Below are 15,957 nucleotides of genomic sequence, written 5' to 3'. Positions count from 1 at the left end.
ATGTGTGGTACCAGTTCAGTGGCTACAAGACCCAGTCCTTTGTTATGTTTTATCCTCATATTAGCCAGTGGCCAATTTTATGACATCTGGAGAGAACAAACGTTGTCCACAGATTCTGATTAAATGATAACTAGCTACAAGAAGAATGGTATAAGGACCACATATGTGTGTGCATTTAATCAATCTTCTTATTGACCACCAATCATCACTTGAATTCAATAAACTGCTTTAACTAGGAAATAAAGGATATATAATTTTTTTTATTATTATTAAGGGAAACACAGGGGGGTGGGAAAACTGAAGACATGTCAACATCCATGTATAATTATGCAGGGCTCGGCAATGATAATCTTTGTCTGATGTTTTAGGCAGATGCCATATATGACATGATTGGATTTCCTGACTTCATTCTGGACACAAAAGAATTGGATGAGGTGTATGATGGGGTAAGAAGATATTAGATAAAAGGGAAAAACTCAAACGTGAATTTTATAATTGAATTAACAGTAATGTTGGTTTTTTTTTTTCTGTCTTTTTACTCCCAGTTTGAGGTGGCTGAGGACTCTTTCTTTCAGAACATGTTGAATTTCTATAACTTTTCAGCCAAACTAATGGCTGAACAATTAAGGAAGCCACCAAACCGAGAACAGTAAGAATGCTTTAAGATTTGATTCTCCAGACAAGTTGATTTACACATACCGTATATACTCGAGTATAAGCCGAGATTTTCAGCCTCTTTTTTGAGGCTGAAAGTGCCCCCCTCGGCTTATACTCGAGTCATCGCTGTCTGCCCGCTCGATCAGCGTGTCGAGCAGACAGACAGCGGCCATTCTATAGTTCAAAAGCCGCGCCTCCGGCTCCGCCTTCGCCTGTGATAGGCGGAACACTGAATTTCCCAGCAGCCTGTGTTCCGCCTATCACGGACATCGTATCATCCTCGTACTACGGACGAGGATGATACGATGTACGTGATAGGCGGAACACAGGCTGCTGGGAAATTCAGTGTTCCGCCTATCACAGGCGAAGGCGGCGGCGCAGCTTTTGAATTTTACAATGGCCGCCGAGGCGCCGACGAACGAAGAGGGCACGGGACGGAGGCAAGGCAAGGCACGGCACGGGACGGGACGGGACGGGACGGAGGCAAGGCACGGCGGCGAGGCACGGAGGCAAGGAGGCTCGGCACGGGACGGAGGCTCGGGACAAAGGCTCGGGACACAGGTAGGCTGGACACACACACACACACACACACACACACACACACACACACACACACACACACACACGGATGGATACACACACACACAGGGATGGATGGATGGATGGAGACACACACACACAGGGATGGATGGATGGATGGATGGATGGAGACACACACACACAGGGATGGATGGATGGATGGACACACACACACACAGGGATGGATGGACGGACACACAGGGATGGACGGACACACAGGGATGGACGGACACACAGGGATGGACGGACACACACACAGGGATGGACAGGCATGTCTTACCCTCGGCTTATACACGAGTCAATAAGTTTGCCAGTTTTTTGGGGGGTAAATTGGGGGCCTCGGCTTATATTCGGGTCGGCCTATACTCGAGTATATACGGTACTTTACTTTCACACTTTGCTGGTTTCCCAGCGGCCGTGTTTGTGCGGGCACAGCAGCCTATTTTTTTAATGGGCTGATGTACCTATGGCAAATGCAGGGAAAAGGTCCCTGCATCTTTTTCAAAATCACAACCACAGGGAAACCACATAATGTTATCCAGTTCCCAGCACAGAAACAAATAAAAAATAACTTGCTTGCCACATCTGACTCTCCTGTATGTATTGTTTATACAGCTGTCATGTACAGAATAGGCATTTATGTTTCCAATATTTTTGCAGATGGAGTATGACACCCCAGACTGTCAATGCCTATTACCTGCCAAATAAGAATGAAATAGTCTTTCCAGCAGGCATACTTCAGGCTCCATTCTATGCTCCCACACATCCAAAGTACGTATGTTGAATTTACCAGCCGAACAATGCCTATTGTCAAATACTACGCAGGTATTTAAGTGCCACTGCAATGTCTTTACTTGCTTTAAATATACACATACTGTATTAAAATGTTTTCTCTACTTTAATAATATTTAACATATTATCATAGAATAAAAATACCTTATTCTCTAAACAGTAGATTGAACGTATTTTGATCTGCAAGCATGTAAAAGAGAATCAAATGAATATAAATGATTATGAACCTTGGAATACAATCCATCTGGCATTTCAGTGCTCTAGCAGTTTTTAGTGCTGCTGCTCGAGGCACATTATTAGGTAAGTATGCTACTATAGACGTTAGTTCTTTGTTACAAATTGGGCTCATGTTAGTCAGGTATTTGGGGGATTAAGGTTATGGTTTTCTGGATTACAGTGACCCTGTCAGCAAAAAGTCACTTGAAGCCCTAAATCATTTTGCAAAGTTTAGTTTAGTATTGCTCCAAGTTGATTTGCCCTTGCCCACAATAAGTAGCCTGAGTAGTTTGTCCAGATCATCACTGCATAAAACTGTCCAAATATAATAGTGGATGATGGAACAAAAGCATATATTCTTTATTGCATCGGGTTAAGGTCCATACAAGAAGCTACAAAAGTCTTAGGCCGCGTACACACGCGGGGACTGTTCGCTCAACTTTGTCCGTCAAACAGTTTCAGCAAACAGTCCGCTCAAAATTAGCATGGACGGACTTGCCCACACACGACGAACGAACAGTTTGCTGAAACCGTGCGCGATGACGTGAACGGCACGTACGACGGGACGGAAAATACGACGTCCTATACACTGCATTACAACTTTCGGCGTGTAAATCCTTTCTGAGCATGCGCGGAACTTAGTTTGACGAACAAGCCTACACACGAGGGGACTGTTCGCTGAAACCAAGTTTCAGCGGACAGTTTTTCGGAATTTCCGAAAAACTTTGTTCAGCAGACTGTTCGCTGAAACTGTCCGCTGAAAGCCCACACACGAGCGGACTGTCCGCCGAAACACTGTTCAGCGGACAAAGTTGGGCGAACAGTCCCCGCGTGTGTACGCGGCCTTACGTGTTTCACACTAAGCAGAACTTACTCATGAGTCTTCCACTGTTGTGTTTGAACTGCTGCCAAAACCATACCTCTTAAAAGAAGAGAAATACAGTATACATACTTTTATGTTGGCTTAGGCTGTGAAATGTTGCAGCTTTGCTGCCAATACTGTATGGGGAATTCACCTATTTCCCCCATAACACATAGCGGTTCCTCCCACCAGCTTGTACGTCCTGTATATGACCCGGCGAGAGGAACTACTGTGTGTGGCGGGGAAAGGGGTATTCCGCACACCCAGAGTTGTACAATACTTGCAGCTGCCTAAGAAGCAATGGCATTTTAAGATACTGACAACTTCTGTGGAACTGTCCTGCTGGAAAAGCAGCATTCAATCAGCGCAAGCGCTGATCAGTGTATTCTGCCGGCGGGGGAGTCCCACTGTCAGAATACAAAGACACAGTGTGGAAGATTTCCCCATTAATCTTGAATGTGTGGATGGGGAAATCGGCTCAGTTGTTTTCGTTCAGCTGGGTTTATGTTGACCCATTGGCTTCAACACTTCAAGCCATCAACCTGAAACAAGAATACAGATCAAGGACTTTATAGAAATTGTCCATATCTGCATGATTGTTTAAGGTAAATAATGCAAAGAATTGAAGCCAGAAGGTCAGTATTTCAGTCAGGCTGCTAGTGTTTTCATAATAAGTCAGCAATGGCAACCTCTATGTTTCTCTCATTACAAGTTTGCTTAAAATATGGGGAGAAGGTGAAATTTAAGGGTCAAGTTGAGTGTTGGTTGAGGCCTAATTATGTGAAATTGACTGCTAGTAAGTGCACCAAATTGAATTAAACCAAGACTGTAAAAGAAGATGATATATACCCTGCCACATGTTGTGGTTCCTATTGCTAGCTCCTATATCCTGGGTGGCAAAGGTGCCAGTAGGTATTTGACATACCTTGAAGTGTCGGTTACATGCAACTCCTTGATATCTGAAACACAGCAGAGCTTTAAGACATGGGCCCCAAAAAGGTATACATCAACTTCTTTCACAGGCTAGGTTTAATTTATTAAAGAACTTCAGCCTCACCTATTTTGGCCCATCTGTTTATGCCTCTGGTGCATGGTAAAAAGCTATGTTACTCTACCATCATCACTGTGTGTTGCTACATTTTCATTAAAAAGGCATTGCTGCAGGCACACTTCCTATCTGCAGATGCCTAGTCTCCCGCAACACCCATTGTGGGTTCAGGGGATGTCAATCACAGCTGGTGCATACAATTTCAAAAGAGCCAATTTCATTTGGACCAGAGTTACTACTGAGCCTATCCCCTCTGTATACTGAATCCTACCTTGGACTGATGATCTGCAGCTAACAACAATTAAAGAGATTATTATCCATTTTGATTATTAATTATTATGTGAACCTTATTCTTTTATTTTAAACTCTGTACAACCTACCAAATGTACCTTGTGCTATAGATCTAATAATTTTAGTGGGGTTTCCCTGAGATCTGAAAACAATTTAATGGGTTCCTCTAAACAGGTTGAAAAGGCTGCCTTAGGGATTTTCTTTTTTTACTGGGATATTTTAGATGTTAGAAACCATTAAGCAAATGTTAGAATTTCCTTTTTTCACAGGTATTTATTGTAAATGATATCAAAGCAAACACCAGGTACTATGTTTAAATTAGTGGCATGCTTGGAAGGGATGTAAAACAGCCACTGATGTTTTTTGCAGTACCTAAAGTCATGGGAAAAAAGTAAATTAAAACTGCCAAAAATCAAAATTGTAATCAAAACTGCTCCATTCTATGAACCAGGTATTCGCTCTGCGATCCACTCACAATATGCACGTTCCAACCTCTGTTTATCTGAAAAAAGTTTCAGGTGGAAACAGATGCAACAAGCATATAGTTAAAATAAAAAAAATTTAAAATGTTGATCATTTCATTGCTATGTCTTTCTATGGTAACTCTATATCAGATAGCAGGGTCTAATCTTTAAATTATCACTCGCTTTTTTTCACAACTATTCTACTGACCTTTATTGCCATTAAGATCTAAACCACAGCACTAATACCACACAAAGCTGTTCTTTTGCATTGCTAGTGCATGTCTCCTCTCACTCATGCTTTTGTTTCCTCTTCTTCTTCAGGGCTCTAAATTTCGGGGGTATTGGGGTGGTGATGGGACACGAACTGACGCATGCATTTGATGATCAAGGTTTGTGACAAATTATGCAGTCAGATGATCTGTAGCTAGAAGTGGTGTTCAGGTTGATTGATAGATGCCATTGTTTTGAATGTTTTATATCTGGCATTACTGATTTAGCAGTTCAAGGTAATGTAAAAAAAAAAAAAAATAACCACACACATTAGGTTTAATTTACACATTTTTAAAATAAAGCTAAACTTTTGTGAAAGAAAAAAACACTAACAAAATGTGCAAATAGTATGTTGTTCAATGTAACATAACGTAACAGCACTTCAAATGCCTGAAATTCCTATTTAGCTACAATGGTACTGAATGACAACTAAGGATGTTAAGTCAGTATACAGTATGCTGAAGTAATGAGCATATGAGTAATAAATAAAGAGACATTTAGGGCATCTGAGGTGCTGCTGCCTTTTGTCACCTCGTGGAGTGTATAGAGGAGAACTAGATTTACCATCTGAAGCTAAAACGGAGATGATTTGAGCAGTGCATCCTCCTGTCATGAATTCCACATATGCTGTGTTTAATATTCAAATGTCCAGAAATATAGTATTAGACATAATTATATGACATTAATCATCACCTACATCTTCCATCCTATTCAATTTAAAAAATATTGTTGCAAAAAGTCTTCATTTCATTTTCTAGCTGTGGGGCAAGATTTATTTGTGTGTAAATAGCATTTATCTGCCTTTGTGCATGCTAAAAACTCCAACAAAATAGTTTTAACAGGTATGTGGTTTAAGCCCGTCACAGATGGATCCAAATTCGGCCCGTTCCGCAAATACCAACCAGATTTCGATCCATCTATGGGCAGGCTGTCAGGTTTTTTTTGCAAGATCATTGCTATCGGTTACAGCAGCGCACAGTGATCATTGTATTCTGCCAGTGGGAAAGGCTCCCTGCCAGCAGAACACAATAATGCTATGGGAGGTATTCCCTCATCAACACTGACTGTGTTGATGAGGAAATCAAGCTATTTTTTTTCCTTCAACCTGTGGCTGAAAGAAAGAAAATTGTATACTGTATGACCTACCTTATAATTTAGAAATCTATATAGATTTTTTAGAAGTATGTTATGAAGTATGAAATATGTCCCATGATGTGCATACATCATCAGGAAGTATGTCCTATGATGTGCAGGCTGCCGCATTTTGTAGAAATCTTTCCTGTCCTCTTCCTCATGCTGAATTTTTGGCACTGTGGGGTTAACGGCTTCGGGTCTCTGGGCTCACCTGCTCCTTCATTGAGAAATGTTCTATTCTGGTTACACTGTCAACAACATAATCTGTGAATGGGGAAGTCTGATCAGTCGGAAGATTTTCTCCCCCATTCATAGTGGCCTACATTGTCAAAAAATTTATGGGGACACTTTTTTCTCTGTAAGCGGGGTCTTATTATAATTAGGGTGTGCGGCATTCGTTTGTAGGTGTGCTGTAGTGGGAAGAAGAAGGAAATAAAAATAGGGAGGGAAGGAGAGAGAAGGAAGGAAAGAAAGAGGGATGGAAGGACAGCAGGCCCAGATCCTACACCACAATAGAAATATGTGTATTCCAGAAAGTTTTACAATCAGCAGATAAAGATACTCCAAAACACCTGGTGTTGGCGCTTCAATCATCGCAACACCATGGTTGTTATGGTGTCAGGATGATTGAAATGCATTATTTATATTATTACATTGTAATATAAAAGGAAATAGATCAACTAACCATAATGCAGAATCAGTGGGAGCCCTGAGTGTGTCACTTGCCATGTCGCTTGCCACTAGATGCCATCAGGTGTCCCCAGCAGATTCCCTCCTTACATTAGGTGTCCCCATCAGATTCCCTCCTTACATCAGGTGCCTCCAGCAGAGTCCCTCCTTACATCAGGTGTCCCAAGCAAAGTCCCTCCTTACATCAGGTAATCCCAGCAGAGTCCTGCCTTACATCAGATGCCCCCAGTAGAATCCCTCCTGACATCAGGTGTCCCCAGCAGATTTCCTTCTTACATCAGGTGCCCCCAGCAGAGTCCCTTCCTTACATCAGGTGCCCCCCAGTAGAGTCTCTCCTTACATCAGGTATCCCCAGTTATCAGTGGCATTACTAGGGTTGGTGTCACCCAGTGCGGAAAAACATGGTAGCCTCATCTACTATAGTCCTCCCTCAGTACAGATCCCCTCCCTCAGTACAGACCCCCTCCTCGTACAGTACAGACCCCCTCTCTCAGTGCAGACCCCTCTCAGTGCAGTCCCTACTCCTTCAGTATAGGCCCCCTTTAGTGCAGACACTCCTAAATCAGTATAGACCCCTCTCAGTGCAGACCCCCCTCCATCAGTATAGACTCCCTCAGTGCAGACCCCCCCTCCATCAGTATAGACCCCCTTTAATGCAGACCCTCCTCGATCAGTATAGACCCCCCTCCTTCAGTATAGACCCCCTCAGCAGTACAGACCCACCTCCATCATTATAGACCCCCCACAGTGCAGACCCACATCCATCAGTATAGACCCCCTCAGGATATACCACCACCCTCCTCCATCAGTACAGACCCCCCAAGACAACGCACCCCTCCATCTGTACAGACCCCCCAGGACAACCCACCCCCATCAGTACAAATCCTCAGGACAACCCATCCCCTCATCAGTACAAACCCCCCAGGACAAGCCACCCCCAGCAGTACAACCCCCCTGGACAACCCACCCCCCACCAGTACAACCCCCCTGTCAGTACAAGACACATCAGTACAACCCCCATCTGTACAAACCCCCTCCGGACAACCCGCACCCCATCAGTACAAACCCCTCCCCCAGGACAACCCCCACCATCAGTACAAACCCTCGCCAGGACAACCCACCCACCATCTGTACAAACAACCCCAGGACAACCCACGCCCCCTTATGCACCTGGGCAGGAAGCAGACAGGAGTCAGTGTGCAGCTGCCCAGAGAGTTGCTTGCCACTTGTCACTGACTCTCCAGGCGGCGCACTTGGGACAGGAGGCAGCCAGTGAGAGTGAGATAGACCAGTCTCACTCAGGGATAGCCGGCGCCAGGAGCCAGAACTCTCCATCAGGCATCGGCGCCACTCAGGATGGTGTGTTGGTCACCGAGCCATTTACAGAACCAAGAGGCGGAGCCTGGGCGGACAGAAAGCGGCTGCCAATAGAAATGCTCCAGCTGGCCTTCTGTAAAATGGCGATACTGACAGAATTGGCCAATGCCGCGGACCTCTAGCGGTGGCGGGAAAGAAAAAAAAATCAAGAAAAAAATAATTTCCTGGGACATTTCATGGCAAACGGTAAGACTGGGACAAAGGTCTAAATCACAGGAATGTCCCAGGAAATTCGGGACAGTTGGCAAGCATGCCCATTCACAGATCATGTTATGGGCAGTGTAATCAGTGAAAAAATATTTCTCAATGAGGCTAGGTTCACACTAGTGCAGTGCACTTTTGATCTAATTTTCAATGCGATTTTGTAGTGCACCTGCAGTGCAATTCCGTGCATTTCTGATATGTTTTTAATGCATGTTTTCCCAGCCAGCATCTGTTAACATCCTAACAATGATGACTTATTCCTGCTGTCAATGGGGATTCCCTGTTGACAGAAGAATGTCAACAAAAGAGCTGGCGTTAAACAACAAAAAAAACAATTTGGCGGTCTTTCCCCAATCTATATCAGACCCTTCCTGTCTGGTATGGATTTTAAGGGGGACCCCACACCAGGAAAAAAATGCATGGTGTCCCCTCAAAATCCATACTGGCCCTTTGGTCTGATATGAATTTTAAAGGGAACCACATGCCAAAAAAAAAAGGCATGAGGACCCCCCAAAAAAATTCCATAACAGACCCTTATCTGAGCATGCAGCCCACCAGGCCAGGAAAGCCTGGTGGGGCGCTCTGGCAAAGCACCTTGTCCCGATGTTGTGGTTGTGGGGATGCGGGAGGAGCTTATCAGAATCTGATTTGGAAGCCAGCAGAGCACATGACCCTTCCCCAAATTTGCATTGCAGCTGGGCTGCATTGATGTGAACAGTCAGCATTGGAAGCCATTTTATTTCCATTGTCATGCGATACAGTGCGACCCAAGTCACATCTGAAATCACATCAGTCTGAACCAAGCCTGAAGGAGAGAGCAAAAGGGGGCATGTCCCCATTGGATCATCTTTAGTGCAGCTGAGCCTGGAGACCCAAAGTTGTTAACTCCCATGTTCAGTAGCACAAAGAGGACAGGTGAAGACTTCTTGAGAATTCAGCAGACTGCGTGGGACATACGTCATTACAGGTAAGTAAAGTAACGAAAGCTGTACAGAAATAAAAAGGTTAAAACTTCAGTTTTAGTCAGGGACAACTACTAAATACTGTATATTATATTTTATTTTGCCAATATATTCTTAAAAACACAAATAAATATTTATATAATTTTACTGCCAATAGAAAGCCTATTTGTACCTATGACATTACTATTGATATCTTTCATAATAAAAAGATATTAACAGCTAACCCAAAGCAGTGTAAAAAATGGATGCCAGAATTGCTCAGGTCTTAAATAAAGGATGTTTCTTTCTTCCTGTGTCCATTGAGAGACACAGGAAGCCTAATGCCCTGTACACACGATCAGACATTCCGACAACAAAATCCATCAAATTTTTTCCAACGGATGTTGGCTCAAACTTGTCTTGCATACACACAGTTGCACAAGGTTGTCGGAAATTCTCAAAAACGTAGTGACATACAACACAATGGGACTAAAAAAGAGGAAGTTCAATAGCCAGTAGTCAATAGCTTCCGTCTCGTAATTTATTCGGAGCATGCGTGGCACTTTGTGCTTCGGAATTGTCTACACACAATCAGAATTTACGCGATCAGATTTTGTTGTCGGGAAATTTTAGATCCAGATCTCAAACTTTGTGTGTCGGAAATTCCGATGGAAAAAGTCAGATGGAATTTCTGACAACACGCTCCAAACGCACAATTTCCGTCGGAAAGTCTGACTGTGTGTACTGCCTCCTATAGGAGGACTGGAAAACAACAAACTGTAGGCCAGCCCAGGATAACACTTCTCACTATCAGCATGCGTTAGTTTTTGCTAGCATTTTAAGAGGATGGACATATTTCTTCAGCTCTGCTGTGTGAAAGACTAACTTACTTTTGATATCACCCTTTTTTTGATCTTTGATCAAACTTTTTTCTTCAAGAAAGACTGCTCCACATCACTGTTAGAGCTTGTCTCTCTGATTGTACTATTTAATGCAGCTGTTTACAGTAGGGTTGCCACCTTTTCTTCAATCCAAACCCCAAACACTTTAGTCGCACGCTGAATTTTTATTTTCTTTCATAGAATACAAAACAATTGAAAATCAAAATGTAGTACAAATAGATGTGAAACCTGTATCTTTTTTTAAAAAATTGTGCTGCATCAGAACGCATGATATTTTGCTGCAGGTGAATGAGTGCATAAGCAAGGGGTGTGGTAGTGCCATTAAGACTTAGGCACCTTTAACACTGGGGTGGGAGCAGTATCGGTGGTAAAAAGACGCTATTTTTAGTGGCGTTTTAGTAGTCGTTTTAGTGGCGGTATTCGGCTGCTAGCGGGGCGGTTTTACCCCCCTGCTAGCGGCAGAGAAAGCGTTAAAACCACCACAAAGCGCTGCCGGTGGTATAGCCATGGTGCCCTATTGATTTCAATGGGAAGGAGCGGTGTATATTATATCAGGTGTGCCCACTCATAGTACCCGCTTACGTCTGGTGTCCCCATCAGAGTCCCCCCTTACATCTGGTGTCCCCATCAGAGTACCCTTCTTACATCTGGTGTGCCCACCAGAGCTCCCTCTTGCATCTGGTATCCCCATCAGGGTACCCTGCTTACATCTGGAGTGCCCACCAGAGCTCCCTCTTACATCAGGTGTGCCCACCAGAGCCCCCCTTACATCAGGTGTGCCCACCAGAGCCTCCCTTACATCAGGTGTGCCCACCAGAGCCCCCTTTTAGATCAGGAGGGACAGCAGGCCCAGATCCTACACCACAATAGAAATATGTATATTCCAGAAAGTTTTACAATCAGCAGATAAAGATACTCCAAAACACCTGGTGTTAGCGCTTCAATCATTGCAACACCATGGTTGTTATGGTGTCAGGATGATTGAAACGCATTATTTATATTATTACTGTTATATAAAAGGAAATAAATCAACTAACCATAATGCAGAATCAGTGGGAGCCCTGAGTGTGTCACTTGCCATGTCGCTTGCCACTAGATGCCATCAAGTGTCCCCAGCAGAGTCCCTCCTTACATCAGGTGTCCCCAGCAGAGTCCCTCCTTACATCAGACATTCCCACCAGAGCTCCCCCTTACATCAGATGCCCCTATCAGAGCCCCCGTTAATATCTGATGTCCCCATCAGAGTGCCCCCTTACATCGGGTGTTCTCACCACAAGAACCACCTTACATCTGGTGCCCCATCAGAGCTTCCCCTTTATATCTGGTGTCCCCATCAGTGTATCCCCCTTACATCTGGTATCCCTATCAGAGTCCCTCCTTACATCAGGTGTGCCCACCAGAGCTCCCCCTTACATCAGGTATCCCCATCAAAGCCCCCCTTACATCAGGTGTGCCCACCAGAGCTCCGCCTTACATCAGGTGTGCCCACCAAAGCTCACTCTTGTATCAGGTGTGCACACCAGAGCTCTCCCTTACATCAAGTGTCCCCACCAGAGCTCCCCCTTACATCAGGTGTCCCCACCAAAGCTCCCCTTACATCAGGTGTCCCCACCAGAGCTCCCTCTTACATCAGGTGTGCCCACCAGAGCTACCCCTTACATCAGGTGTCCCCACCAAAGCTCATTCTTACATCAGGTGTGCCGACCAAAGCCCCCCTTCCATCAGTTGTGCTCACCAGAGCTCCCTCTTACATTAAGTGTTCCCACCAGAGCTCATTCTTACATCAGGTGTGCCCACCAAAGCTCCACCTTACATCAGGTGTGCCCACCAGAGGTCACCTTACATCAGGTGTCTCTCGTCCACCCAGGGCCCCCCTTACTTTAGGTGTCCCCACCAGGGCTTCCCTAATATCAGGTGTCCCCAACAGAGCACCCCCTTACATCAGATGTCCCCACCAGAGCTCCCCCTTACATAAGGTGTGCCCACCAGAGCTCCCTCTCACATCAGGTGTGCCCACCAGAGCTCCCTCTTACATCAAGTATTCTCACCAGAGCTCCCCCTTACATCAGGTCTGGCCACCAGAGCTCCCCTTACATCAGGCATCTCCACCAGGGCTTCCCTTACATCAGGTGTCCCCGCCAGGGCTCCCCTTAGATCTGATCTGGGTTTGACAGTGGCATACATCAAATATCAGGGAAGAATCCTAAGTCTTATCAGAAGTCTTGCAGTGGCAAGAAACGTAGATAAGATCCAGTTCTGGGCAGAACCTCACTATCCTCCCTAGTCTGTTGTAAATCCCAAGCATAGACAACTGGAAGGCAGACTTAGTCAGTGGACAGCACCTAGACCCAGGGAATGATACCTAAATCCAGAGGTGTTTCAGGACGTGTTTTACAGGCAGGGGATGCCTGATTTTGACCTCTTGGCTTACAGGTTCAACAACAAACTAGACAGGTTTGACTTTAGGTACAGGGATCCTCTTGTGGAAGCAGCGGATGCTCTGGTAGCTCTGTGGGATCAGTAAATTCTGATCTTTGCCTTTCCTCCACTGAAACTTCTTCTTCCCCAGCTTTGCAAAATAGAGAACATTTCAGTTATCCTCATTGCTCCCAACTAGCCCAGGTGGATGTGGTATGCCGACCTACTAAAACGTATTCTTGCCCATTGAAAGACAGAGAAAGACTTAAAGTGTAAGTTCACCTTGAGATTAATTTTACAATAAAGTCCACATGCACCATCCTGCCCCCAATATATGAAAACACAAACAAAAGTCCACCTTTTTCAGCTTCTGACACCACTGTCCTTCCCAATCCTTCCTGCAGATGGCTGCATGCATGTATCCGATGCCAGATGCACAGCCCCAAAAGTCCATGAATGAGCACTCTAAGCCTCCCTTCTCATTCATGCATATACAGTCCACTCTCCTTTACACTTGCAAAACCACTGAGCTGTGAGAACAAGCAGATTGCACATGCAAAGGGATGAGCAAATTTGCGGATTTCCAGAGCCCAGCATCCGGGACTAGGTGCATCCTGCTAAGTGTAGGACAAATTGGGGAGAACAGTGGTGTTAGCAGCTGAACAAATTGGATTTTAAGGAAATGGAGCACAGCATTTTATTATATTGGGGAAAATGTGGTGGATGGGGACTTAGTTCTTAAATAGAATTTTAGTATAAAGCTTTACTTCTTTACCTCTTAATTCAAGACCTGCACAGTGTGTCACTTAATACATGCACCAATACAGGATTTTTTCAAGTTACTCCTGTGCAACAAATAAATATTTGTCTATGAGACAATGGTTGTGGAAATTATAGAAACATGATAAGTAGTATGAGTAGCAATGCTGTATGTTTTTGTTGGTCAAGGCACTAGTGATTTACATGGGTTACCTTTGAAGTACACTTAAGCCCAGTCATCCACTATTATGTTCCATTACAGGTCGAGAATATGATGAGGATGGAAATTTGCGTCCATGGTGGCAAAATTCTTCTTTGGAAGCATTTAAAAACCGTACTGAGTGTATGGTCAGTCAGTACAATGCTTACACTGTAAATGGAGAGAAGGTCAATGGAAAACAAACACTGGGGGAAAACATAGCAGATAATGGAGGACTAAAAGCAGCATACCATGTAAGTGACACGTTGTATCAACTTAATCATTGTTCCGATTTTATGAATAATAGTTTAACATTTTTTGGTATTGAAGCCTAGCATGATTTACTTTTATATGTCATATGGCCAATGTTTTTGTTTCAGGCTTACAAATCTTGGCTGCAAAAACATGGTGAGGAGAAACGATTGCCTGGAGTTGGGCTATCCAACCACCAACTCTTTTTTGTAGGATTCGCACAGGTAAAAAGACAAAGAACTGGCCTATGGATACTGTCCCAAATGACAGTAATTGTTCCTAGATTTGCTTGAACATTCATGTTGGCACTAAGCTTTCTCCGCAATCTTTTTTGCAGGTATGGTGCTCTGTACGGACTCCGGAGAGTAGCCATGAAGGATTAGTCACGGATCCCCACAGTCCTGCAAAGTTCAGAGTGATTGGAACCTTGTCAAACTCAAAAGACTTTGCTGAACATTTCAATTGTCCCAAAGGGACCCCAATGAACCCAGGAAAATACTGTGATGTATGGTGAAAATCTAGATGCACATATTAGTATGGCTGCTTGTTCTGCATATACATGAGGTTAACTTTAAATGGTAATTCTACCAAAATGGATAATTCATTAATGGGAAGTGTTGGTAGGTTGAATCATCCCCTGTCTTGTATCTCTTAGGAACTCAAGTGGTTTGATCTCTAAAGTTTCAAAGTTTCTAAAATTGCAAGGTGAAGGTCACTTAGGTTCTTAGTTCTGTCAGCTTGTAAAGACATGACCTATTATGTTACCAGCTCTACTCTATGTATTGAATCTTGCTTATGCTGCATTTCATAGTATAAAGTCACTTATTTAAAAATGCAGCAAAGAATGTGAGACCCTTTGGAATAGCTGTGGCAATTAAGAAGCAAAATCCTCAAAAGATATAAGAAGAGGGTTATTCAACCTGTTACACATCAGTCTAGATAAACAAAACAATTCAAGTAGAACTCTAGCAAAAGTTTTCTTTTTTCTTTGATTTAAGGTAGTGTGGGTAAGGGTTAGACCCATTGTCAGGTTTCATTGCTGTTCACCTTTTATTAGATTTCCCTCACTTCCTGTTCTGGTGACATATTGGAAAGAAAACCATTTTCCCCACCAGAGACCTACATTGCAACACTGTCACAGAGGTTATACACTTTACCCACTCACCCAATAAAGGTGCATTTTTGTCACGTCTCCTATTGGATAGATTCAATAACAAAACAGGAATTCAGGGGAGATTTTCTCAATGGTGACTCAGCAGTATAAATACAATTTATATTCTGTCCAAATGAATTTAAGAAATAACTGGAGTTCTACATTAGGGGAATCATGTAGTGAGTATGTATTGAGGTTTCCATTGCTTACCTCTTCTTTAGAAAATATATGATAGTTCCCTGACTGCCATGGTAAATTAGTAGCTTCTGAACTTTCTGAGGTGTTGACCATTACGCATGCAGATTGCTTTTATCTTCACTAAGACTTTCTAATCCGCATGGTTGTTCCAGGTTAGGACCCTGAAAGTACAGATGTCAGAGAATCAATATGAAACCAGCATTTTCAGAAGGAGGTCAGCAATGGCAACCTTTGTAGTTCTCCCAAAAAAGGTTTCCTTTAAATCTTAAGTTAAAGTGTGAGATGAATATGATATGGTATGAATGTAATGATACATTTTATGTGATTTGTTATGTTTGTATGATGGGTGATACGATGTAATAGATGGTACAAAAATGGATGTGATCTGTTAGTGACAGACAGGATTTGTAAAAGTTTGTTTTTATCATGATGACGTAGCATAATTATGACCAAAGATAGAAGCAGTTCACTAAATTAAGTGCCAAATAGAGAAAGTAATTAACTCTTATAGCATGAAAAGCAACATCATTGGGTTATATTCAATAGTTTGG

The 15,957-nt window shown here is 43.5% G+C and overlaps 1 protein-coding gene across 2 annotated transcripts in view; it reads left to right on the top strand.

Moving 5' to 3' along the window:
• Nucleotides 1–15,322, top strand: part of ECE2 (endothelin converting enzyme 2) — a 139,952-nt gene extending 124,630 nt beyond the window's left edge. For both annotated transcript variants that reach the window (XM_077487732.1, XM_077487731.1), the window contains exons 13-19: nucleotides 369–446; nucleotides 546–649; nucleotides 1,897–2,007; nucleotides 5,231–5,298; nucleotides 13,867–14,057; nucleotides 14,184–14,279; nucleotides 14,393–15,322. In XM_077487732.1, coding sequence (XP_077343858.1) covers nucleotides 369–446; nucleotides 546–649; nucleotides 1,897–2,007; nucleotides 5,231–5,298; nucleotides 13,867–14,057; nucleotides 14,184–14,279; nucleotides 14,393–14,569 — 825 coding nt within the window. In that variant the 3' untranslated portion in view covers nucleotides 14,570–15,322. The remainder of the gene's footprint in view (nucleotides 1–368; nucleotides 447–545; nucleotides 650–1,896; nucleotides 2,008–5,230; nucleotides 5,299–13,866; nucleotides 14,058–14,183; nucleotides 14,280–14,392) is intronic.
• The last annotated feature ends 635 nt before the right edge of the window (nucleotides 15,323–15,957 follow it).

This window comes from Lithobates pipiens, unplaced genomic scaffold, assembly GCF_037356315.1.
Source record: "Lithobates pipiens isolate NorthernLeopardFrog02 unplaced genomic scaffold, aLitPip1_a1.2 Scaffold_18, whole genome shotgun sequence".
Classification (NCBI taxonomy): domain Eukaryota; kingdom Metazoa; phylum Chordata; class Amphibia; order Anura; family Ranidae; genus Lithobates; species Lithobates pipiens.
The sequence above is the reverse complement of the archived record's forward strand: the minus strand, read 5'-3'. Positions and strand labels throughout refer to the sequence as shown.